Here is a 26,442-nt window from a genome sequence, read left to right as displayed (position 1 = left end):
TATTTTTTATTTATGGAGATAACCTACTATTATAGACTACTGGACTATATTGGATTACTTTTCTGAATTTATGCACCTACAATATATGAATGGCAATGGAATGGTGTTTTGACAAGATATCATGTCTGTATCTTGTACTATGAATAACTACTACAAGGACAACAATATGCAATATATTAATTATTGTAATTGTCCTATTAACCTGTTTGAAACTATCTCATTGCTTTTTTCTCAAAATTATTAAAAATTATTATTATATTACATCCAAGATTCTAGTAACAAATTTAAGGGCATAACAATTTACTCTGGTTTCTGCCTAAAGATTTTATAGGTTTTAGCTCTTCGTTTAACTCTAATCCCTTGTGAGTTAGTTTTTACACATGGCGTAAGGTCAGGGTCCAAGCTCATGCTGTTGCATAGGGCTGTTCAGTTTCCCAGCACCGGTTTTGGAAGAGACTGTCTCATCTGCATTGTAGGGCCTTGACATTCTTGCCAAAAAATCAATCAGGTTTATTTCTGGGCTGTTAATTCAGGGATTTTTTTATGCCTATTCCTGAGCCAGTCCTGATACCTGTCATTCTGTAGGGAGTTTTGAAATTGGAAGGTTCAACTTCATTTTGTCTTTTAGGACTGTTGTCTATGCAGGATCCTGTGAATTTCCATAGAAATTTTAGAATTCAGCGCACCCATTCATACAATAGCCAGCTGGGGTTCCGATGGGGGTTGCCTTGCCTCTGTAGATAAGTTTGGGGCTGGTATTGTAAGCCCTTCCTATGTGTTAACTCATTTACAACTACCTTATAATATAGGTCCTACTTCTGTCCTCACTTTACAGATGAGGAAACTAGGCATAGAGAAGTTGAGTGACTTGCCTAAGGCTCCAGCTGGCAAGGGTCCCACAGCAAGATCTGAGCCCCTGGCACCTGTGTATAGATTCCTGGCAGATTTCACACCTGTCCTTGTCCTTGTGTTGCAGACAGCCAGTGAAGATGGTATACTCCTCCTCCAAGGATGCTGCTAAGCCCAAGGGGAGTTCCAAGTTGGACGTGAGCGAGGAGGCTGAGGCTCTGATTGTCAAGTCCCCCGTGAAGGAGCGGGACCCCTCTCTGTTTAAAGTGTTATACAAGACCTTTGGGCCCTACTTCCTCATGAGCTTCTTATTTAAGGCCCTTCATGACCTGATGATGTTTGCTGGGCCTGAGATCTTAAAGTAAGAGCTCTTCCCTCCCAGCTGGGCCCCTCTGCCTCCCTGTTTGACCACGTGCTTGCCTTACCCTTACCCTTAGGCTCCTACAATGTGCTTGAGGGCGCTGGCAGCTAGGCCTCCCTGTCTATACCCATTTTGCTTAACTGCCATTTGCATTAAAGCCATTTTGTTCTACATGTAACAGAAATGTCGCTACTTAATCTGAAATGGGAGGGAATGGCTTTGTCTTGGCAAGACAAGAATGAGGAGATGCAGGCCATGCTTTTGAAAAAAACCTGCAGTGGGACTAGGGAGTCAGAAGGGAGTTGCCTCTCTTCCTCCCTTTGTCTGTCTGGGCCTTGTGTTCATTCCCTTCCCTTCCTTTTCTCTGTCCCTGTGTTCTCTGTTTGGTCACCTCTGGGTGACTTGATGTTGGTGAGATATAACCTTGCAACCAATGTGAGAGGGTCCCACAGCAGAGGTCTTGTGGTGAGTGGCATGGGCACTGTTTATACCTGTGAGGTTGGAGGTCAGAGGTTGCCTTGCCAGGAAGTGCTGGCCCAGAAGCACATTCTCTGCTTATGTGGGCCCCCTGAAGTGGTTCTGAAGTCACACCTTGTCCCCTGACAGGTTGCTCATCAACTTTGTTAATGAGAAGCAGGCCCCAGACTGGCAGGGCTACTTCTACACAGCACTGTTGTTCGTGAGCGCCTGCCTACAGACGCTGGTGCTGCACCAGTACTTCCACATCTGCTTCGTCAGCGGCATGAGGATCAAGACTGCTGTCATCGGGGCTGTCTATCGCAAGGTAGAGCGGGCTTCCACATCCCTTCTGCTGGGCCTCAGCTGGTCTCTCCATGGAGGATGTGTAGCCCAGACTATGGAGCAGAGGTAGCAGGCTGGTGAGAATGGCGACCCTGAGACATTACCCCTTAGCAAAGCAGAGTATGAGGGTTGGGGTGTGGAATGTCACGAGTCCACATGTATAGAGGGCTTGGTGGTCCTTGATGCAGGAAATCCAAGTTTAGATCCTTCCTCTGCTATTAAAGTTCTGTGTTTGACCTGTTTTCACCTTTGAATTAAACTGAACAGAGAATATCTATCTATCTAGATATATAGATATATAGATATCTATATATCTATCCTGAACAAGGCAGCACACTGTTGCATATCTATATGTGTAACTTTTTTTTTTTGTGGTACCGGGGATTGAACTCAGGACCTTGCACTTGCCAGGCAAGTGCTTATTCTACTGAGTTATCTCCCTGGCCCTTATACATGTAACTTTTAACACGTTTAGTTTTTGGCAGTTCTTGGGCTGGTAGGCAAGCAGTCTGCCATTGAGCCATGCCATCAGCCTGCACATCTAGCTTTAAAGGAATCAGATTACCTTCTTGATGTTGTCATTTCTTGGCCTTTGAGGCCTTTGAGGGCAAGGACACTATTTGTCCCGCAGATTGGGAAGAGTCTCCCAGTCCTATAGATGAGCTGTTGAGGAGTAGGTGAATGCACATGTTTAAGGACTAGTGGTTTAGACTAGGGCTTTTCCGCCAGGTGGTTTGCTTCCAATAGGGATGGCTGACAATGTCTGGAGACATTTTCTGTTGTCCAACTGGAGATGTAGCATTTAGTGGGTAGAGGACAGGGATGTCACTGAGCATCCTAGCATACACAGGGCAACCACACAGAGTGATCCAGCCCCACGTGCTGGGAATGCCAAGGTAAGTAACTCTGGCCTTGACTTTTGGGCCTTTGTTGGGACGTAGCACCAGCAGCATCTGCATGACCTTGGAGCTTATTAGAAATCAGATCTTGGGCCCTGTCACAGATCGGAAACTGCATGGTCCTGTTTCCCAGGTGATGTGTGTACACATTAAAGTGTACAAAGCCCTGGTTTAGAGGGTGTCTGAGGTGCTTTCCTCATTGAAGACTCATCATAGAAGGCAGGGACTGCGGTCAGTGAGCATGTGGCCTTAGCAATGACCCAGTTGGCTGAGAAAGTAGCTGAACAGGCAGGGGAGGAGAAAAGACCCATGGTGTTGTCACTGTGAGGAGTCTCTTCTCTCCCCAGAATCTGGGGCAGGCTTCATCACCTCCTGCACTCACTCTGTCCTTGTCCTCCATCCCTCAGGCCCTGGTGATCACCAACTCAGCCAGGAGGTCTTCCACGGTCGGTGAGATTGTCAACCTCATGTCTGTGGATGCCCAGAGGTTCATGGACTTGGCGACGTACATTAACATGATCTGGTCAGCCCCGCTGCAAGTCATCCTCGCCCTCTACCTCCTCTGGCTGGTGTGTGTCAAGTGTCCGTCCCCTGCGCATGCTGAGGGCAGGGGTGTCTGTCGTGTGCTGGCATTTCTTGCTATCATTTACATTTTATTTTCTGTCCCATTAATGAATTCCTGCATGGGTGGTTCAGTGGTAGAATTCTCACCTGCCATTAATGAGTTCCTGGGTTTTTTTATTCTTTCCCTCTGTTGTCAGGATTATGTTTTCTTTGAGGGCATGGTGTTTCTTGTGCGTGTCTTTTCTTGAGTGGATCGAATTAACAATCCTAGGACACATACACACCCAGTTTCTCCTACTCCTCGCCCTCAAATGCGCATGGAGCTTATTCATTGGTCCTTAATTACGGTCACTCAAGCTTCTGTCTGTTATAAGTGGTAGAAATGCATTTCATCCTAAGTAAACAAAAGGGATTTTAAAGTTATCTGAAAAAAATCCAAAGAGTTTTCTTCAAACATGAGTGGATCTGGGATAACGATAGTGAGAACCTCTTAGAGCTTTCAGTGGTAACAGCCAGCCTGCAGCCTGTGTGCCATAGGTCTGCCCCTGCTGATCTAGGACATCAACAGATTTTTCTCTCTGTTCTTTTGCTGTTTCTCGGCCTCGTTGTCTTCTGAGTGTGGCTTCATCTCAGTGACTCCATCGCGGTGGGCTTCCATCATCTTACAAACAGATCCCAGAGGGGACTGCACCCGTCCACCTCAGCCAGAGCCCAGCATTCTGACTGGCCCAGCAAAGCCCATCCCCGTCCCTCAGAGAACTGCCCTGGCCCTGAGGGAGAAGTCCCGTCCGTCTGCCTGAATCGAGTCCTCTTCCATCATAGAAGCGATGTGACCTCCTTTGCACAGCCCCGCCCAGGGCCAGGCTTCTCCCACAGTCAGAAGATGACACACACAGGGCTCGTGGCATCACACACACCTCGTTCTTTCCCTCCTCCGGGATTTTGCGCATCTTTCCTTTTACCAGGATTTCTCCCCCACTTCCTTCCCTCCCTCCTTCCCAACTGGTGAACTGTTGCCCATTCTTTAAGGCTGACTAATGTTCTTTTTGCTGATGCTGATTTTTTTTCTTCCCTCTCAGTTAGATGGTCTTCTTCCTTTTTGAATTCAGATAACTCAACAGGAACTTACTGGATTTTACCTTCTGAAATAGTTTCTTTACAGCCAGGAATGGTGGTACTTATGTATAATCCCGTCTATCTAGAAAACTGGGAAGCTGAGTCAGGAGAATCATAAGTTCTAGCCCAGGCTGAGTAACTTAGCAACTCAGACCCTCTCTCAAAATTAAAGAAAGAGGGGCTGGGAGGATGGCTTAGTGGAATAAGCACTTCCCTGGCAAGCGCAAGAGCCTGAGTTCAATCCCTAGTTCTGCCAAAAAAAAAAAAAAAAAAAAAAAAAAATTAAAGAGCTGGGAGTGTGGTTCAAGTCCCAGTGTCATGAATGAATGAACAAACAAAGGTTTTAAAAAGGTTTTTGTGTACTTGGTGTGCCGCCCTTCGCTGGCTGGTAGCATGTTAGCTGCTTGGAAATACAAGTTAAGACAAGCCTATGCGTGTGTGAACCCAGCCAGTTTTCTGTTGCTTTGACTGTAGTTTATATGTTTTTGTGTGATATATATAACTCCTTCTTTCAAAGTGTTCTAAATAATAAAACTTAGAAGACAAAAACACTAGAATTTTATTTTTTAATGTAGTACTGAGGGTTGAGTTCAAAGCCCCTAGGCAAGTGCTCTACTACTGAGCCATATCCGTAACACTAGAATAGAAGTAAGTAAATATTTTCTTAGGCAGATACCTTGGGCATTTACTTCCCCAGAAGTATCACCTGTAGATTAAAATATTTTTGGAATTTTTTTTTCAGAATTGTCCTTAGTTTTCAATGAATTGACTTATAAACACTAGAACAGGTGCTTGACACCACTGTTCTTTTTTTTTAAACCACTGTTCTTGTTATAGAAAAAAAAATGCTTAACCTGGGCTCTGTGGACATTTGGAGTTGAATAATCTTCATTGTGGGGACTGTCCTTTATATTCCAGAGTACTTGGCAGCATGCCGACCTCCACCCACCCCTGGATGTAATTTATGTCAATACAGTCAACAGAGGACAAAGGCAGCTGGGGCAAAGTCCAGGGGAAGCAGCCCCAGGCTTCCCGACTCTCCTGGGTGGGGAGGCACAAGGATGCGCTTCATTCCCTCCCAACAAGCTAGGGTCACCTGAGATCCCCCTCCCTAGTGTGCTCTGCGTTGCCTGGAGCTGTGGAGAGCTGCCCACGTAGTGTCCTCTGCCTGGAGCCTCCCAAGAGTCTACCTCAGAAGACAAAGGAGAGCTCAACGTAAACCTTAGTGGTTGTACAGGCAGCACGTACACGTTTTGTGAGTGGTGGAGACCCCCCCCCCCTGAAACCCAGCTTCCCAGCCACTGGCCAAACTTGCAAGCACCTTTCAAGTCCCTTAAGGGGTCAGGACAACTGTGATAACTTTTTGCACCCAGTATTGTATTACCTTTCTAAAATTCATAGACCTGCACATTCTCGAAGGACTCAGGAGCCCCCCAAGGCTGCCAGCTTTTTACCCCATCAGTGGATAGAGGGAAAGAGTACATCTGCCCTGAGCTCACTTGGCAGACTCGGGGGGCAGGTGGCCTGCACAGCTGAACGTGGAGGCCTTTGTTGTCTCCTGTTTGTTGAGTGACTGCCTTCTCTCCTTCTCTAGAACCTGGGCCCTTCTGTCCTGGCGGGGGTGGCGGTGATGATCCTCATGGTGCCCTTTAATGCTGTGATGGCAATGAAGACCAAGACCTACCAGGTAAGTGCCTGTCCCCTCCAGGGTCCACGTAGGGCGCTGGCCTGAGGCCTTGGCACGCAGGCATTGGCCCAGTGCCTTCTGCTCAGGCCTGGCACCCTCAGCCTCCCTGTCTTTTGGAATCACCTGGGGAACTTAGCAAATGCACATGCCGAGGCCTCATCCCCCATTCTGCTTCCCTGAATGGCCTGGGCACAGGGCTCCTGAGAATGTCACACCCTGCATGAACCAATAATGGAAACTGTGGCATTTGCGAGCTTCCTAGAGATTCCATCTTCCCACAGAATTATTCATTTTTATACACCATGTCTTTAAGAGTTGAGTAAAAGTTCATATCTATCTTATTCCCCTCCTGAGCTCTTTTTTTTTTTTTTTTTTTGAGACAGGGTCTCACTATGTAGTTCAGGGTAGGTTGTAGGTAGGCTGCTTTTACATAGTGATCAGCCTGCCTCAGCCTCCTGAATGCTGAAATTACAGGCATGTACCGCCATGCCTGGCATTTTCCTTGCTGAGCTCTTACTTCATGCTATGCACAGTGTTAAATTTTATTTGTAGAGATATTTTGTATTTTTTAAGTTTTTAGATAATAGTAAAGTGAATATTTTCTCGTAAAAAGTTCAAATAACAAAAAAGTATACAAATTGAAAGGTAATGTCACCTTTTGTGCCCTCTCAACCACTGTTAACGCATTGAAACTAGTCCTTTGAGAACTCTCAGTGTCTTTATGTACAGATCTGTTGAACTATTGAAGAGTTTCATCAGTTAGGTTTAGTGTACTGTCATTACCCTACATATATGTTTACCCAAGTGGGCAGCATGGTGGCATAGTTTTATAATTTGGTATCTTGCCTCAGGGATCTTTCTGTGCTATGCCATGTGGTGGGAATTCATTGCCTTGAACTGGCACCTGCTGGTGCATGAGAGAGATGGCGTTTGTTTCTTTCCTCTCTGATGATGGGTACTGTGATGTGCCTTTGGGACTTCACGTGAGTGCTGTTGGTCCCAGCTGTGACTTTTAGGAATGATGAGTTCCAGGATGTGGCCAGAAGGACAGAGAGGCTCTGAAAATTACGACCGATTGAGAATCCAAAGCAGTAGGCTTGGGGCCGTGTCACCTCTCATCCCTGGGTGTGCAGTTTCTCTCCTTGTGCACCTCTGAAATAGCAGCTATCACTGGTGTCCAGGTCACGTTGCCTCAGTGTTCTCTCTGGAGCCTAGAGGTGACCTATACGAGCACTGGCATGTTCTCCATGGGCCCTAATTCACGCATCTCACTACCAGGTGGCTTGAACCACTGGTGGGACATGCGTGACTGTCTCATGTGTGACGTGTCACTTGTATCACAGTGGTATAAGCCACCCAACGGGACAGTCATGATGGCTCAATGGGCCACTGGTAGTTATGTTAAATAGCTAAATGTGCATAAAATACTTAGAATGATGCTTGGCTGGTAGAAAATGCCACTACTACAACCTCTATGACATGGCACCCAGGGATCAGAACCATTGCCTGCTGGTATGGAAACATTTCAGGTTTAACAAACATGAACTGGTTGCAGATGAACTGAAGAAATGGAGAGGCTAAATGACACCATCCTCCTTATGTTTTTTTTTTTTTTAATCGGTGGAGCAGAACCCTAGGTCCTTTCTTCTGCACCCTCCAGAGGTCTTTTTCACTTCTATTCCTTGGTCCTAAATTGAATAGGTTTCTCTAGTGTTTAGTCAAGCAGGACTCAAAACAGTGCTTTCTTTTGGGTGGGTCTTTTGGGTGGTCCCAAGCCAAGCTCAGAGCTTCCTGGGCAAGCCTCCCTCCATCCAGGGAGACCTGCATTTGGCAATTGGTGTCCCTGAATGATGGAGGTAGTACACAGCCAGATGGAGGTGAGTGGCCTGCCTTCAGTGACCATGGATCTCCCCTTTCTGTGAAGGTGGCCCACATGAAGAGCAAAGACAATCGGATTAAGCTGATGAATGAAATTCTCAATGGGATCAAGGTGCTGAAGCTGTATGCGTGGGAGCTGGCATTCAAGGATAAGGTGATGGCCATCAGGCAGGAGGAGCTGAAGGTGCTGAAGAAATCTGCTTACCTGGCGGCTGTGGGGACCTTCACCTGGGTCTGCACACCTTTTCTGGTGAGTGGAGCCCCATTTCCCGTTGATCACGTGGCTTTGTGTTTTCTTTGGTTTTGCTACCCAGATACTTTGAAAAGGTCACAATTTCTACAAGGCCTCCTCTGACTGCTTCTCTGTAAGATCACCACCACTCTTCTACCCCTCTATATTTTAATTTTGGCCCTTTGCAGCTTCTCCCAGCCAGCTTAGGCACTGTTTGTTACACTTTTGCTGTGGGCTAAAGGATGTGGCAGGCCATGAGCTCATCTCTGTCCTCCCTTCATCTGGAAAGGCTTTCAAGGAAAGCACATTAGCTGAACTAGACAGCATGCCTAGTGTCATAATTGGTCTACAGTGTAGTCCTGCTCCTTGTGTCATTACCAGGTGCTCTAAATCAAACATGGGTGACCAGTGGGCCATGCGTTGGCTTAGTGACACTGCCAGATGCACGTTATTAATCATTTATTATCACTTTGTTTTTGCCTGTCTCTGTACTAGCCAGGCATTTGCTTTGTCTCTTGACTGCAGTATCCTGGGTGTGGTAACACACACCTAACACACACAACTGTTGTTGTATGATGCTTCAAATTTTTATTGGGAAGATATCAAGAAGGGAAATAGCTGGGTCAAGTAGAACCCTGAGTTTTAGTGTTTTGACGAATCTCCACGCTGATTTTCACAGTGGTTTTACCAGTCTACACTCCCACCAACAATGGAGAAGGGTTTCTTTTTCCCCATGCAACCCCACCAGTATTTGTTGTTGGTTGATTTGTTGATGATAGCCATTCTTTCTGGAGATGCAATCTCAGGGTTGTTTTAATTTGCGTCTCTCAAGTGACCAATGATGTTGAATGTTTTTCCATATATTTACTGTTTGTACTTCATCTGAGAAATGTCTAATCATTTCAGATGCCCATTTGAGATTGGGTCTTTAAATATGAGATGACTGATTTTCTTGAGTTGTTTATATATTCTAAATATTAGTCCTGTGTCTGAGGAACTGCTGGCAAAAATTTATTCCCACTCTGTAGGTTGTCACTTCACTCGGTTGGTTTCTTCTGCTTTGCAGAAGCTTTTTAATAAGATGAGATCCCAGCTGTTGATCCTTTTTTTTTTTTTTTTTTTGCGGAACAGGGGATTGAACTCAGGTCCTTGCGTTTGCAGTGCAAACGCTTATTCTACTGAGCCATCTCCCCGGCCCCTTGTTGATCCTTTATAATATTTTCTGTGTGATCAGAGTTTTGTTGATAAAGTGTTTTCTATCTTCCAGCAGATTTAGTGTATCATCTCACTCAAAATAGGAATAAGACAAGGATGCCTACTATCACCACTCATATTCAATATCATTCTGGAAACATTAGCCAGAGCAATTAGACAAGAGAAAAATAAAAGAAATAAATATAGGAGAAGAGGAAGTTAAATTATCCTTATTTACAGATGACATGATCCTCTACATAGAAGACCCCATAAACTCCAGGAGAATACTTCAAGATATAAATAACCAAATTCAGTAATGTAGCTGGATGAGCAGTCAGCACTCACAAATGAATAGCATTCTGTATGGAAATAACAGACTCGCTGAGAGAAAAATTAGGGAAACTACACCTTTTACAATAGCATCCAAAAAAAAAAAAAAAAAAATGAGGAACTGTCTGTTACTTTTCTCTCATTGCTGGGACACAGTACTCAGCATCCAGAATTAAGGAAGGAAAGGTTTATTTAGCCCACAGTTTGTGGAGGTTTCAGTCCATCCTGGGCTGGCCCCGAGGCAGAGTGGCACATGGCAGCAGTTCATGATGGCAGAAGATAGCACAACAGCAAGAGCAAAAAGGGAGGAGCAGCGACACCAGTGGCAAAGGGCAAGCCTCTCTCCCTTCCTTATATTGCATTCGGGCTATCCGTGGGTGTAGCTCCTCCACCTATAATCCCAGCAGCACTCACACAATTCCAGTATTGGATCATGAATTAATCACAAGCTCCAGAAGCCTGCCCCAGTGACTGCATCAGGCTTTGGGGCAGGGGATGACAACTAGACACAAACCATTTGTGCGCTGAGCTGGCCACTGAGACCAGGCGTGGTTCTGCCCACCTGTAATCCCAGTGCGGGGGAAGCTGAAAACAGGAGGATCACTATGAGTCCAAGCAGCAGTGAGACCCTGTACCAAATGCATACAAAAAGGACAGAAACTGAAAGACCCTTACATTGAAAAGTAGAGAGAGGAGGGGAGGGGGAGGGGAAGGGGAAGAGAGGGGGAGGGAGGTATACATATATCAGGGAAGATACCAGAAAATGGAAAGATATCCCTTGTTTTTGAATAGACACAAACAACATAGTGAAAATGGCCATACTTCCAAAATTGTTACACAGATTTAATGCAGTCTCAAGCAAAATACCAATAGCATAACTCACAGAATTAGAGAAAACAATCTGAAAATTCATTTGCGATCAGAAGAATCCTAGACTAGCAAAAGCAATTCTGGGCAACAAAGAGGGCGTTACAACCCCTGACTTGAAGTTATACTGCAGAGCTATTGTGATAAAAAATGACATGGTACTAGGGCTGGCCAAAGAGCTCAGCAGATTAAAGTGCCTGCAAGCAGGTGCGGAGGCCAGGGGTTCGATCCCTGGGTCTGCCATGCCGGCCCCGCCCCCAGGGCAGGCTGAGAAGGTGATTGAGACTGGGTGTGGTGGTGCAAGCCTGTAATCCCAGCTCTTGGGAGGCTGTAAACAGGTGGATCATGACGAGTCCCATCTAATAGACCCTGAACACCCTGTAGACCCTTCCCTAAAAATATAATAAATAAATAGCATGGTACTGGCAGGAAGGAAGGAAGCGGGCCAGTGGGGAGTATTGCAGGCGTCCCAGGCCATGCAGTCTCTTGTAAGTGCTCGTCCCTCCCAGGTGAGTGCAAAACCAGCGGCTGATGATCAGAAACTCAGTGTGCTGGGCCATGTTCCCCGAAGCCTATATTTATAGACACTGAAATTTGAATTTTATACAATTTTTATCTTTCATGGAATAATCTTTTGATCTTTTTCCCACCCACTAACCATTTAAAAAATGTAAGATTCATTCTGGGTTGACGAACCACCTGTAACAGATGTCAGTCACACAAGCCCCTGGCACAGCCCCTGGCATAGAGCACTGGTAATTTTTCTGAAAGTCAGGACTTGCTGCATTCTGCCGCCAGCCCACAGTAGTGTGACCTAAAGCCAGACAGATCACCTTCCTGGCTCTGGATGTTCTCATATGAACATGGAAGGGGTCAGATCTCATTAGGGTGTCACTTGTGGCCCTGCCCTGCTTTCCCGTGGCCTCAGCACACAGCCACCATTAGTCATGCCATTCTGTTCCCTACAGAAGGTTCAGCAGCCCTCCAGGTAACCACAGTCAGCGGACCAAGGTTGGCATGCGAAGTGACATCTCTCTGTTCTGGGACTCCCTGTTCCCTGAGGTCCCTCTAGCACCCTTGGCATCTAAGGTGTGACCCTGAATTTTTTGTACACTTCAGTGCTTGGAACTTTCTCCAGGGCATGGCTAGACTCTTTGTAGTTCAAAAGTAAAAGTGACCTTTGACTTATCAGAGGTTATATAAGAGGTTCATTTTATTATTTTTTAACTGTTAAAAGTCTATATGTATTATATATAACTTTTTTCTTTGTATTTTTAGGGAAGGGTCTACAGGGTGTTCAGGGTTTCACTAGATCCAACCCAAGCTGGGATTACAGGCATGCGCCTCCACGCCCAATCTCAACTGCTGTCTCAGCATGCACCAGGGGCAGGGCCTGCACAGCAGGCCAGAGGATGGAACCCTGGCCCTTGTGCCTGCTTGCATACACTTTAATCCACTGAGCTATTTGGCCAGCCCTTATATATAACTTTGAAATAGTGTCATTTGTATATATGATGCATTTTTATTTTATTTTTCTTTAATATATTATTTTTTTGTTTGGTACTAGAGATGAGACCCAGGATCTCACACACACTAGGCAAGTGTTCTGCTACTGAGCTACACCCCCAGCCCTTTTTAAATTTTATTTTGAGAGGCAGTCTGGCTAAATTTGTCCAGCCTGTCCTTGAACTTGTGATCCACATGCCTCAGGTGGGATTCCAGGCCTGAACCACCACACCCATCTCCACAGAGTATTTAATGCTTTTGTTTAGTCTACAAGACTTTATCTATTTATGTGCTGGAATTGAACCCAGCAAGTCTTACATGCTAAGCATGTGCTTTACCACTGAGCACTTTCACAGTGAGCAGGGACAATCCCTGGACAGCAGGGTTTCACCTCAGCATTGGTGCTGTTTAGGAGCCGATCATTCTTTGTGTGATATGGAGCTGCCCTGGGCATTGTAGGACGTGTGGCAGCATCCCTGGCCTCTGTCCACTAGATACCAAGCAGTCCCTTTCCCTGCTGCCCCTGGTTGTGACAGTTGGAAATGCCTCTAGTCATTGTCAAATATCCCTCTGGGAGCAAATCCCAAACCCGTTGGGAACCAGAGGTGCCTGTAAAAAGCCCAGCCCCTCCTCCCCATGGCCCTTTACCCCACCTTCTCTCTACAGCAGTTTCCCCTGTGAGATTGAGTCTCCTCCCCGTGGCTGTGTGCAGTATGGGTAGTTGTTGGTTCTTTTGTTTTCTTTACTTTGACACTAATGATTGCAAATTGTACAGAAATCCTTGGTGTTTCGAGTTGCTGTCTCTAAAGGCCTGCGACTGGAAGGGAAGATGACAAGGTTTGCCTGGGAACTGTGTTCCATTTAGGACAGGATGGGGAGAGAGCAAGATTTTCTCATAACCCTTTGGATCCTTTGACAGAACCTATGTTTTCTTTTTCTCTTTCTTTTTTTTATTTTAGGGAAGGGTTTACGGGGTGGTCAGGGTCTCACTACTAGATCAGACTCATAGTGATCCGCCTGTTTACAGCCTCCCAAGAGCTGGGATGACAGGCGCCTATGCTTTCCAGGTTGTCACCTGAACACGATGGTCCCTTGTTTATATTTCCTGCCCTGGTCCCGTTAGAAATCCCCACAGCAAAAGGTGCTGAAGAAACACATTGGCTTATTGTGACCTCCGAGTTTCCCCTGTAGTTTCCAGGTGGATAGTGAAGGGTGAAAGCACTGGGCTTCCAGGAACAGAGTTTATTGAGCTATTTGGCAAAGATCAGATGAGCCTGGGTGTCAGCCAAAGACCTTAGCCCTGGCCAAGATACCAAGGCCTCTGACTACATTAGGATAAAATATGTGGCCTGCAGTTCCCTTGGAACATTCTTGCATGTTCTTTCCACTGGTGAATTCTTGTGCTCCAAGGAGGATGCACTGTTTACCCAGTGGTACGTGAGATGGAAGACAGGCCCAGGGCATGCAGAGCAGCCTGGGGATGCCGTCCAGCAGGGCGAATGGGGCTGCCGCTTGGGAACACAGAGCCTGGCATTTGTCATGTCCACTTAGTGTCCTTTCCTAAAATAGCAAGCCCAAGCAGCCTGTCAGTGTTTAGCATTTTCCATCTTAGATAATTTGTGAGCTTCCTTGCCTTCTACTTACCTTGTATGTCTCTTCGTTGGAATAATTCTTATCCTTACTAAACAATAAGGTCTAGTCAGTATAGACCTTATACTGATACACATTTGGTAAATATATGTGGTTGAATACATGAACGAATGAATGAAATGAACTGTACTGGTTAGAAACTGTCTTTCATGTGACAGAAGTCTAACTCAAATCAACCAGAGTGAAAAGAGACAGGAGGGTTTTGAGCTGTAAAACTGAGTAAGAAAGTGCCTTAAGTATGGCTGGGGTTCAGGAATGGCTGGAGCTAGACATGTCTGAGGTAAAGTTGGAAGTAACCCTCCCCACTCTGCTTTCTTCATGAAAGATTCTTTGTCAGCCACTAGTTCTGGCTCACCTCAGCACATCTATGAGCAGAGAATCCCATTTTTAGACCACCCCACTTTCCCTCTAGCAGTTCATTTATTTTTGGACAACATAGTCTCATTGATTATGTACAAGTAGTCACAGGCTTATTCCTGGCCAGTTACTGGGCCTGGGAGATGGGATGCTTGGACTGAGACCCTCCCAGGTTGAGCCTTGGAGAATGTCAGTTCCTAAAGGAAAACTGGGGTGGCTCCAGAATGAGAGGCACAGAAGCATCTCTCTGTACAAGGAGGCATCAGGAATTTATAGGCTGGGCCTCAGTTTAAGTTCCTCACCTATTATGGGGCAGGCCCAGCCTTCCGCTGCCTGTAGCCCGGCCCTTAGGCCAATGCCCTGTGTACATTTGGTACTTTATTAATAACACGTGGATAACCTTCACTTCCTGGAGGAGCCAAGGTCACAGGCCAGACAGTCTGCAGGCTGTTGTCCCCTCTGTGTGGTCCCTGAGCTGCAGGCCTGCAGCTTCTGATCACCAGAGGAGGTTACGCTCTGACATCTGTGTGAGGTCTAATTTCTTCACTGTTCATGGATGCCTCTGAGTGGATGTGCTCCTGTCCTCAGACAAACCCTCCATCCCTCTCATCCATCTATCCTTCAGATCCAATGCAGTTTTCCATTGGCTCACCACTCAACCAGCCACCCAGCCACCAAACATGTACCGAATATCTCCAGGGGTCCAGTGCTGTGCTAGGCACTGGCAGTAGAGGACTGAATACTGCAGATACGAGGGCCTGCTCTCATTCTGAGACAGACAATAATCAACCAGTCCTGTTGCATTGTTACACTATCAGAAGTGCTATAGAATTTTTTAAAAAATTGTGTCTGAGTGACAAGGAGGGCATGCAGTTTCAAAGAGGGTGGTCAGTGGCTCACTGAGAAGGTAACACTGTGTAGGCCTGATGGTAGTGAAGAGTGGAGGCAGGGAGAAGGAGGAGAAGGTACAGAGGCCCCGGAGTGGGGTGGCCATGGAGCAAGGAGAGTGTGGCTGGACAGGTGGTGAATTGGGTGCCACTGAAGGACAGGTGGGCCATCAGCCCTGTGTTAAATTAAGGCTTTGGATTCTGCACTAAGTAGAATTGGTTGACTTTAACAAGATGGTTTTGTCCTTTCTTTTTTAATACAGATATAATCATGGTAATGTATGACTTCAGTATTTTTCATATAGGTCATGTAACCCTCACTACTAATTTCAGCACATTTTCATTGCCCCAGAAGAAAGCCCTGTAGTCATTAGCAAGTGTTCCCTACACCATGACAACTGCTAACCTGTTTCCTGCCTCTGAAGATTTGTGTGTTCTGAAGATTTCATAGGGAGGGACACTGGTGGCTTTCTGTGTCTCTTTCAAATAGCCTGATGTCCTTGCTGTAATGTGTAAGAACTGCATTCCTGGCCCGGGGCTGCTGCTCACTGGTAAAGTCCTTGCCTAGCATGTGTGTGGTTCCATCCCAGTACCGGGGGAAAAATTGCATTCCTTTTTATGGCTGAATGATACTCCATCATGTGGGTATATTTGGAGGGTTTTCAGTAAAGGATATCCTGGAGGGGGAAAAGGACAGAGAGAGGTGGATCAGTGGGTACTAAGTTACAGTGAGCAAGAAGCTCTGTGGCACGGTAGGTGGCTGCGATAACTGTGCACCGGGCCTTTCAGTGAGCTAAAAGGAAAGGACTGGGATGTCTTCACTATGAAGGCATGAGAAACGATGGGAGAGATGGGCATGTTTAGCCTTAAATATTATACAGGGGCTGGGGATATAGCTCAATGGTACAGTGCCTGCCTGGCAGGTGCAAGGTCCTGAGTTCAGTTCCTATCAACAAAAAATAAACATCATGCAGTGAACATGTTATCAAAATTTTACATGACTTTTTATTAAAATGTACAATTTTTATCATGTAAAAATAGATTTGAAAAAAAAGTGTCTTGGGTTTTTTTTTTTTTTAAAAAGATTATTTTGAGGCCCATGGTTGGTGGGCAAGGCCCTTGGAGGCACCACTGCGCTCCAGAGCCTGGTGCAGGGTCAGTGGGCTCCCGTGTCCATGCCTGAGCAGGACATCAGGCTCTGTGCTGGCGGCATCACGCCCGCTCCCTCAGCTCCTGACAGGTGAGAGCAGCTGCTGCAGGCTGGCTCTCCCTGCTGGGCTGTGCTGAGCGCTCCGCCGGGAGCCTCGTCCTTGCTGCCCGCAAATGTAAGAGGCCCCACGAGCTCCATTTTACAGATGGGAAAACAGAGTTTTGCTTGGAGCAATAAAGGAGCCCAGGGCCACACAGCAGAGACATGGCCGAGTGAATGGTTTTAATCTTTAAGCTCTGTGACCTTCCAGGAGCAGGCAGTGAAATGATGCAGCCAAAACCCTGAAGATAAGATAGGAGCCTGTTGGCTGGCCACAGAGGTGGGGCACAGGTATCTGTCCTGACCCCCACCATCTGCCCAGAGCTCCAGGTTTATTCCCCGGGGGTGCATCAGCGGCTCCAGATGCCAGGACCCAAGGTTTTCCAGATCACGAGGATCCTGTGTCCCAGATGATCCCATGGGGTCCCATTGGTGACCCCATCTGGTGACACCTGTTGCTGTCTCCTCCCCCCTCAGCTAGGCTGCCTGCCTGGGGTCGTCAAGGGCCCCCCTTTGCCCCCAGCACAGGAAGCAGTTGATGGCTAAAGCACTGCTGCCTCAGACCACCCAGCCCAAGTTCAGGGGTACCTAAGCCCTGGAAACTGCCAGGGACTTAGGGAGAGCTGGGGGGAGGGACAGATGGTCTCCTTAGACCCATACCTGAGCCTTTTGAATTCCTTTTTGAAGTGTTTCTTTCCTTGGAGCATAAAATCATATGCTGCATGAGCCTGAAGGAATGTCAGACATTTCCCTTGCATTGGCATTTCTCCCAAGGAGTAGCAGAGGCCCTGGGGGAGGAAATAAACCTGCCTGAGGTGGTTGTTGGTGTCCCTGAGTGCCTGGAATCCTTCTAGGCACAGAGCGTAGGAGACAAAGTCCCTGTGAGGAGTGGGCCTTTTGGTGCATAAGATGGACAATAAATCCATAAAATATGGTACAAGGCAGTGAGAGGTACAGGGACGGAGCGGGAGCTGGAGGGCTGGGCAGGACGGCTGCAGGGCAGGTGCAGCTCCCTCTAGGTGCCTGAAGGGAAGTGACCAGTGCTGAGTGACGGCATGAACACACTGGGGCAAAGGCTGGCAGTGGGCACACACTTGGTGCTGCTGAGGAGCAGGGTGCAGCTGCTGGGATTTGGGCCTGTCATTCATTATCCAGTTTATTCTTTGACAGTGAGCACCTGCTAAGAGCAGGTGCCACCCAAGGCTTCTGCCACTCCCTGCAGCGTGGCATGGCCCCTGGGAGAGGGGCTGTGCTGGTGATCTTCATTCAAGCACAGTATTCAGTGCTGGGTGTCCTGCTTGCAGGTGGCCCTATCTACCTTTGCTGTCTACGTGACCATCGACAAGAACAACGTCCTGGATGCCCAAAAAGCCTTCGTGTCCTTGGCCTTGTTCAACATCCTCCGCTTTCCCCTGAACATCCTCCCCATGGTCATCAGCAGCATCGTGCAGGTACTGAGCAGGGTGGGCAGAGAGGGCACAGATGTCCTGGCCCATGTGCCCCCTCTGCCTTGTCCATGCCGTGTTCCCATGGGCTTGGAGGCCCTGGACACTGGCTGTCCGCTGACTTTGTCATGGTCCAAAGGAAGACATGTTATTTCTTGATGGAAAATCCTGGTTGAGTGTACGAATCAAAAGTGTAATGCAAGAAGGCCTTCCCATCTTCTGGAAGAATCTTTCTGGAATGTTCTCTTCTCTGCCCCCCTGGTCTAGCCTAGCCGGCTTTTTCAAAACCACAGCTCTTGATTCTTGATTTATTTCACAACTCGTTTGAAACTTCCAATTCATGCCGTAGAATTCCCACAGCTCTGCTGGTGGCCTAGTGAGCAGAGGAAACCCAACTGTGTCACACCTTGGCACTGTTGAAGCCCCTGCCGGTTTTTTGCCTGGATTATGCTCACTTTTTGCCTTAACTTCACACATATTCAACTCCATTTTTAGCTATGTAAACAACTTGCCCTGAAGATTTGACTGTACAGCTCAGTTGTGGGCTCTGATAACACCAGAATGCCCTTCCATTATGAAAATTTTCAAATGTACATAGAAATAGCGGGAACACTGTAATACGACCTCGTATCCCATCACCTACGCCCAGCATCTGCATTTTGTCACACTGGTTTCCTCAGGGCTCCCCTCCCTCCCTTTCTCCTTTCTTCCTTCATTCCTTTTTTCTTTGCTGAAGAATTTTAAAGAGAATCCCAGACCTCTTGACTCTTGGCCCATAAATAGCTGAGCGTACATTTCATCTTACATAATTGGAGCACCATTATCATACCAAACCCAGTTGCCAGTAATTTCTTAAAATAATAGTCTGTACTGACGTTCTTGAAGTATCCCAGAACTGTTTGCATAGGTGCCTGCCTCTTTTGCCATAGGTTGGTAGGCTTGTGAAGTCTGTCCCTTGAGCACACCCTCTTTCACTGCCTTTTGTGGCCTTTTGAAGAAAAGCAAGAAGCAAAATCCATTTTGTTTTTGGTACTGAAACTGATACACTGTGCAGAGCCTTGAGAACTGAGGGAGGATGTGGCCTCTCTGCCCAGGGGAAACCACTGAAAGTCAGCTGGGGTGTGTTCAACAAAATGCTTTTTAAAATTAACCATGCCCTGTCATTGCTTTCTGTGTAGGCGAGTGTCTCTCTCAAACGCCTGAGAATCTTCCTTTCCCACGAGGAGCTGGAGCCTGGTAGCATCGAGCGGCAGACTGTCAAAGATGGTGTGTACCACTGTCCCCACCTCCTGCCATGTAGCTCCCTGACCCCAGCCCTGCTTTCCCTGGGATGCCTTTGGATTCCCACCTGCCCAGCAGCTTGACTGCAAGACAGCAGGGAGCAAGGCTGCTGCAGAGCAGGGCAGACAGGACAAGAAACCAAGTGTGCTGGAACCCCCCTCGTCTCACACATCTCAAGAGATGACTTGCACTTTTCCTGCTCCTTGCTGAGAGGAAGCTCCTGGGCCCTGGCCTGAGCCTTCTCTGGAGTCAGGCTCCAGGGCCTAGAACTTGATTCTGTTGTGTGCAGAGGAACAGGCAGAGCAAAGACTTGGGAGGCCGGCCAAGCTGTGTCATTCATGAGCTGTGTCTATGTGGGCATGAGCCTCAGTTTCCTCCCTGGGATACAGGGAATGGAAGTCCCTTTCTCTGAGAGGGTATTCTATGGATTTTTTCTGTAGGTTCATTTGTTTTATAGAGCATTATCTTAGCCTTTCTTCACCCACTACCTTGGGCAGGAGTCTTATTTACTACCATCTTGCAAGGCACTTAAAATAAATATTAATGACACCAGCCAAAGCAGCATGCCCAAGTCTGTGACTTCCTGCCTGTGTGTTAACCCCTAAAGGCATTGATGTATTAACTTATCCAGTGGTTGGCTTGGCACACTGCAAGGGCCGCTGTGGAAACCCCTATTTTGTAAGTAGGGAAAATGGTCTAAGTAATTACTTGAAATCACTCAGCATATAAATCAAGCCAGGATTCTCGTCCCCAGGCAGCTAGGGGAGTCCCTGTTCTTACCTGCTCCTTGGCTTTGCCACGCTGAGATCCATAGAGCACCTACTGTGTGGCTGCCATTGTTGAGTCACTCTGTGCATATTTCCTCTCCGCCTCCTACCATAGCCCTCTGAGGTTTATTATTGCCTACCCCGTCTTACAGAAGACAAGAGAGGCAGAGAGAAGTTAAGTAACATGCCTGTGGCTGCCCAGCTAGCAAAGGGGTAGCACAGGGATTGAGACCCACATGACCTGGCTCCAGAGTCCGGCAAGTAAAATCAGAGGCTGAAGATGAATGTGCATAGATTATAATGATTATGATGTGGCAGGCTTGCCTGGTGCCTAGTAGGCATTCAGATGTCTTCAGTGACACATGAAGTACCACACGGCATGTCTGGTACACAGATGACGCTACACACTGCGCATGGCAGTTGTACCTGTCTAGAGTGACAGCAGCTTCCTCGGCTCTGCCGTCTGCAGCAGGTTCCTCATCTTGGACACTCAGGGCCAGATTGGTCTTGGTTATTGAGCTACATCTTGTAAACTATAGATATTGACCAGCATACTTGGCCTTTGTCCATGGTGTTCTTACCTCAGTTTGGACAGTCAAACAATTTCTAGACATTGCCACCTGTCCCTTGAGAGAGGACACAGTCATCCCTCTTTGAGAACTACTGCCAGGTGGATGCTGTAATCTTCCTCTCTTGATTTCACCTACTCTGAGGACCAAGTCACCTCACAGGGTTTGGGGACAATGCCCTCTACACCAGGGCTGCAAAACACCAGTTGAAACTTGAGAAGCCACTGGCGGTCTCTTGCATGAAGTTGTTCACAGCTTCCTACAAGTTGCAGAAACTCCTGGGCCTTCCTGTCCTGCTGCTTTCTGAGTTGTTGATCCACGTTCCGTGCATAAGCCAGACAGGGCGCCTTGGCAGCTTCAGGCTGACTGCAGTGGTTTTTCCAAAATTCCTTAAATAGCACCTTCCAGTTTCTTCTTTGAGTCTGAGGATGTGGCTCCGTGGTAGCCTTTAGGATGCCCTGAATTTGATCCCTAGCACCACAAAAACTCAAACAAACAGTTTCCTCTTCTGGGGGGAGCTGAGGGAGAAGGTTAACTTAGACCAACTAGTCACTTCCTCTTACCACAGTAGTTTGTTTCTTTGATGCTGGGGGAAGTTATTTCTTCATTTGATAACTTAAAAACTACCCCTATATTATCTCTGGATGGTTTTAAAGTGGCTCGTAATTAAGAGACAACTGGGGTATTTTTAAAATGAAGGTGCAGGAAGTGAAAAGAAAAGGGCATACAAAGCAAACAGAGACAAAGAGCTTATAATGCGGGCTTTGTCTTGGATCTCACCCCTCCTCCAGCCTGCCTACCACACTTTCAGTTCAAAACCTGCTTGTGTCCAGTTTATTGTGACCGTGCTTTTAGGAACACTGATGTGCTAGGAGCTGTGTGGGTCCGAAGGACTGGAGGGATGGAGGGGATGCAGCAAAATGCACTGGGGGGCCAGGCTGAGCATGAAGAGTAAAGGACCCCATCTGAATGTGAGCAGAGCCTCCACACGGTGGGGCCACCCTGGAGAGGGGCTGTGCACACGAGCAGTGTGTGGTCCCCTCTCCCTGTTGATCTTGGCTGCCTAGAGCTGCACTGAGCACCCCATGGGGGCCCTGGCAGGGCCTCCCTGAGCTGGACGTCTGGCAGCACAGCCTCGTGTTCCACAGGGCCAACCTGTTGTGGTTTCCAGTTGCTCTCTGGGCCTGAGGCCACCTCAAGAGCTGCAGATCAGTGTTCTTGTTCAGGAATTGTGGCTGATGTCACCACATAAGGCCCTGTGCCATTAGCCTCTGGCATTTGAGGTTAAATCACTGGATAAGGAGAAACAGGAAAGAGCAGTCTGTTCACTCAGTCCCCTACTCTGTGCCTCACATGTTGTCTCTGGTGCTTTCCAGCTGCAGGAACCAACAGTATTACTGTGAAGAATGCCACCTTCACATGGGCCAGAGGCGAAGCTCCCACCCTGAATGGGTAAGCTGTCACACGTGGCATGGGGAGAGCTGCGGAGCTCTAGGCATCCATGTGAATTCCAGGTCTAGCCACTCTGCACCTCTGTGTCCTTGAGCAGATCCCTTTGCCTTTCTGAGCCCCAGTTCACTCATCTGGAAAGTAGGTCTAGTTGCACTCACAGGCTGCTAGGAGGAGCAGATGAGAAGGTTCCTGGCACAGAGTTCCCCTGAGTGTACAAGACAGGAACTGAGCTCTGCCAGGCAACACGGGTGGGGGGGGGTGTTGGGGCCCTCATAGCCGAGATGCTCTGCTTGTTTGTATTATAATCCAGGCCTAAGCTTGCCGTGCTGTCAGAATTCTGCCCGTCCTTGGTTTGTTTCACTTCCCTCTTTGCTTCATTGTGTGACTTCCTGTCCTGTGGGGCCTCAGTCCTCAGTTCCAGGGATACTGGGCTGGAGGCTACCTATATCCTATTATCCCATTCAGTTCCTGTGCTCCTCCCTGAACCAATCAATGCATCTGTGCACATCAGTGGGAGGCTACCTGTCTCCTGTTGGTTCACAGTGGGTTACATAGTCCTTCCAGAACCAACCAGTATCCCTAGAGGGCGTGCTGTTGGCCAGATGGAGTTCACAGCTGCTGTGCTGGAAGGATCATCTGCCACTGTGTTTGTGGTTAGGATCCCACCTGCACCCTGCCCCTTGAGGTCCTTGTCCTCCACCAGCTTGCTGTCTCCAGGGAGTTGGCCTTATTCCCCAGCTGGCAAACTTGAATTTGTCATCCTACTGCATCAGCCTCCCAGAGAGCTGGGATTACAGGTAGATAGATTATCACACCCATCTCACTCTTGCTTCATAGGTCTCTTAGGCCTTCTTGGGGAATTCCCAGACAATGGCCAAATGACTGGGTGGCCAAATTATTGCTATAGTTTTTCCTTTTTTTAATGATAAAGATAGCAAACAAGCAAACTCAGTCGCTGGTTTATTAGCCATTCTTTCTCACCCAAGATACAACTTCCATCACCTCGAAAGGTTGAAAATAAAATCCCAAATGTATTTTCCCAGCCTTCTCTGTGCACTTTTGCAAAGACTGGTATCAAGTTGAAATGTTAATGTACACATCATTTTGCACAGCCTTGGTTTGCTTGGTCAGAGCTGCAGGACATTGGATCATTTCTTTACATTTATTTTGTACACTGCAGTGCTTGTCCTAATAAATCTGCCATTTCACTCAGACTGTCTTTACCACACTGAGTGAAGACTGTTGGCTACTTGTCCCGTGATCCCCTGACAACTTTTTTTCCCCAGAATTTTATTGAGAAATAGCAATGAGACAGTTTCAAATCAAATTGGTAGGACAGTTCCAATAATTAACACGTTGCATATACTGCCTTCCTACTGGTTATTTGTTGTACAAGATGCAGATGTGATATCCTATTTACAAACACTATTAGAACAAATCCCTCTATTCATTAAGAGAATGTAACTATATATCTATCCTAACCATTTTGAATACACAGATAAAAAAGAGACATTCATCTGTAACCCCTTTTTTGTTTAGTTCCATCATTTAAATATCATAGGTGTGTGAACTCAGCAAAATATTCCAAAATAGTCCAGTAGTCCATAATAGTGTTGGGTCTTCCACTTGACTGGCAGTGTCAGAAATTGTTGACCTGAGTCCCCTACAGCTCAACATAACACCATGGCTTTACTTCTTGTTCTTTGTTTTTATACTTTTCTGCTAGATGGTTAGGACCAAGATAAAGCAAAACCTATGTACAAAGAATTGTAGCTTTTCGGGGGGCCGGGGAGATGGCTCAGTAGAATAAGAGCTTGCCTGGCAGGCGCTGAGGGCCTGAGTTCAATCCCTGGTTCCACAAAAAAAAAAAAAAAAAGAAAAAGAAAAAAGGATTGTAGCTTTGGACCTGATAAGGTCAGTGAAATCTCCTCAGGATTTATCCTGAGATCCTGTACCTCAGATTGTAGAACCTTTGTCAGTGTCAGCCATGTAGATGAGTCATGGCCATTGCATGGCCAATGTGCTCTCTGTGAGAGCCTGAGAGAATGTTTTCTCTCCATGTGACTCTCCTTAGGCACACTCTACATCATTGATCACTTTCCTCTTTGGCTCCATAATCTCCTTGATCAGAAAAGTTGGGACACCACCGAGTTACATGATGTTACAGTACAAGTTCTCATATGTCCTGAGTCTTAATTGACCTTGGAAGGCTAGGGCCATAATGTTGGCTTTCCTTGTATCCCTCCTTTTTCTCTAATTTTGGTCTGCAAACTTAGGTTGTTAACCCTCCAGAAGAGAAGCTTATTGTTTTTACCATACAACCTAGGCTGTTAAGCTTAACCTCACTGTCTGAATATCAAACATCTTAGGCATAACATGGAACAGATATTTTTCATAAAGTATTGATATGTTAAACTTTATGCTGTAGTTTTTCAAGCAGAGAACAAACTACTCAGAGAAAAGAGTTTGTCATTTTTTAAAGACTGTCTCTTTCTTACCTCTGTTGAAAAGTCTCAGTGGGATTGCATGTCTGGGAAGTTCTTGCTCATGTCTAATTTAAATCCTGTTTGGTCTCTAAGGTTGTGTTCTGTTGTGCTTCACAGCTAGTCTGTCCAAGGCCCTTCTCTCCCTCCATCCAGTCTTAAGGCTTCCTATTCCAGTCCCTCTGTTCTTTTCTCTGTCCAGCCCCAGCCTAGGAGAGTATTCTGTTCTCACATGGGTGAGGGTAGGGGTGGCCTCCTTGGGCTTCCTGTCTACCCTGGGCTATAACCCTTTCCCCACCTAGCATGGGCATGAGAGAATAAGCCATGTCACCCAGCAGCAGGGTCATAAGACTTGAATAGTCAATAAGCACAGTGCCTGGTAGTGTTTGGAGGCTGGGGAGGTAGCTCAGTGGTGGGGTGCGTGTCTAGCTGACCTCAGCTACAGAAATGGTGAAAGGAATTTCGAGACCTTAAGTGCTGTGAGTATCTCTTTGTGTGTCTACCCCCTTTTAGCTCTCTGTCTCCTGGGGCTGAGAGGTAGGTGTACTCTCTCTTTCCAGCATCACTTTCTCCGTCCCAGAAGGCACCTTGGTGGCTGTGGTGGGCCAGGTGGGCTGCGGAAAGTCATCTCTGCTCTCGGCCCTCTTGGCAGAGATGGACAAGCTGGAGGGGCACGTGACTCTCAAGGTAGGACAAGGACTTGGGGGTGGCTGGAGGGAACGTTAAGAGCTGAGCTGTTCTCATTTAAGATATCTCTGAGCACAAAGTGGGAGTAATAGAGTTTCAGTTCCTCTCTCCTTCACGCTGTTCTCCATGCCAGAAGGCAGGATATTGATCAGTCATTCCCTGCTGTCCCCGAGCTCCAAGAGCAGTGTCGACACAGGGTAGGCCCTCAGTAAGCAGGCGAGCATGCGCATACCTTGAGGTTCACTGTCTTTCCTTCCCGCCCAGTCTCTATTCCTCTTCTACATCCTGTGGCTGCTCTGCATGTGAGTCTTCTGGCTTGTTTTTTCTCTGTGGTTTCCCTATGTTTCTTTTCTTACAAATGCAAATCTGCTGTACCAGGGATCAAACCCAGTGCCTCCGCTCTGAACTACATCCCCAGTCATTTTTAATTTTTTAAGACACAGTTTGCTAAGTTGTCTAAGCTGGGCTCAGACTTGTGATCGTCAGTATGTGCATTGTGCCCTCTAAAACAAACTTGTGAGGTGTTGGTTGGAATATTTTCTCACAGTGTTGTTTATAAGGGAACAGATTAAATTCTGAGTGCTTGCTGAGATCTTAGTGTGGACTTGATAGAACAGTGTGGCTTTATTGCTTTTAAATAGAGTACTTTGAATTAAGTTGCGATTCATTGAGAGAGCTTAAGAGGCTCCTGTGCAAATAAATCCCACTGACAATCAAGAGCCTTGGCTTGCACATTAATCTTTCCTAGTGACCTTTCCTGGTGTAGAATAAGTTCTTTAAAATTTGATGCCATCATTTTCTGGAGTGCTGCTGTGTGCCTAGAATTCATCTTGCTGGATGTTTTGGAAATAAAGGGTCCCCAGCTCCTACAAGCTTGGAAATACTTCGTAACCTCCCTTGATCCCTCTTGGAAATGTATAATAAACATTCACAAAGTAAAGGCTGTACAGAACAAAGAAACTTAACTTTGTCTAACCAACATGTCACAGCTACGTTTGCCCGGAATTCTTAGCTTTCTTTACAAGACCTATTTCTGCTGTCAGAATGCCCATCTCATGGAATTAACACTGGGGAGGGATAGCTTATGCCGTTGTTTTCATTGCAGATAAAATCCTTTCTTGGTCAATTATATAGTGCCTTTTTGAAAGCAAACATTAAGGTCGTTGGGCCTGAGTTAATGCTGTTTAGCTGTTGTTTTAAGAAATGCTCTATCATAGCCGCCAAGCACATGTTATAAAGTAAGGTAATGGACAGTGTGAGCTGGAGTGATGGAAGAAAATTTCCTGCCTCAGTGGGATCGGCTTTGCCTTCTTTTTCATTAGCCTTGGTCT

General features: G+C 46.8%; 1 protein-coding gene across 4 annotated transcripts in view; it reads left to right on the top strand.

The window, feature by feature from the left end:
- Window positions 1-26,442, top strand: part of Abcc1 (ATP binding cassette subfamily C member 1) — a 137,348-nt gene that overhangs the window by 71,817 nt on the left and 39,089 nt on the right. For all 4 annotated transcript variants that reach the window (XM_023704671.1, XM_023704670.1, XM_023704669.1 and 1 more), the window contains exons 8-16: window positions 977-1,210; window positions 1,817-1,994; window positions 3,318-3,479; window positions 6,185-6,277; window positions 8,202-8,405; window positions 17,732-17,878; window positions 19,051-19,138; window positions 21,866-21,941; window positions 24,985-25,111. In XM_023704671.1, coding sequence (XP_023560439.1) covers window positions 977-1,210; window positions 1,817-1,994; window positions 3,318-3,479; window positions 6,185-6,277; window positions 8,202-8,405; window positions 17,732-17,878; window positions 19,051-19,138; window positions 21,866-21,941; window positions 24,985-25,111 — 1,309 coding nt within the window. The remainder of the gene's footprint in view (window positions 1-976; window positions 1,211-1,816; window positions 1,995-3,317; window positions 3,480-6,184; window positions 6,278-8,201; window positions 8,406-17,731; window positions 17,879-19,050; window positions 19,139-21,865; window positions 21,942-24,984; window positions 25,112-26,442) is intronic.

The sequence above is a fragment of the Octodon degus genome, unplaced genomic scaffold, assembly GCF_000260255.1.
Source record: "Octodon degus isolate 3935 unplaced genomic scaffold, OctDeg1.0 scaffold00200, whole genome shotgun sequence".
In the NCBI taxonomy this organism is placed as follows: domain Eukaryota; kingdom Metazoa; phylum Chordata; class Mammalia; order Rodentia; family Octodontidae; genus Octodon; species Octodon degus.
The sequence above is the reverse complement of the archived record's forward strand: the minus strand, read 5'-3'. Positions and strand labels throughout refer to the sequence as shown.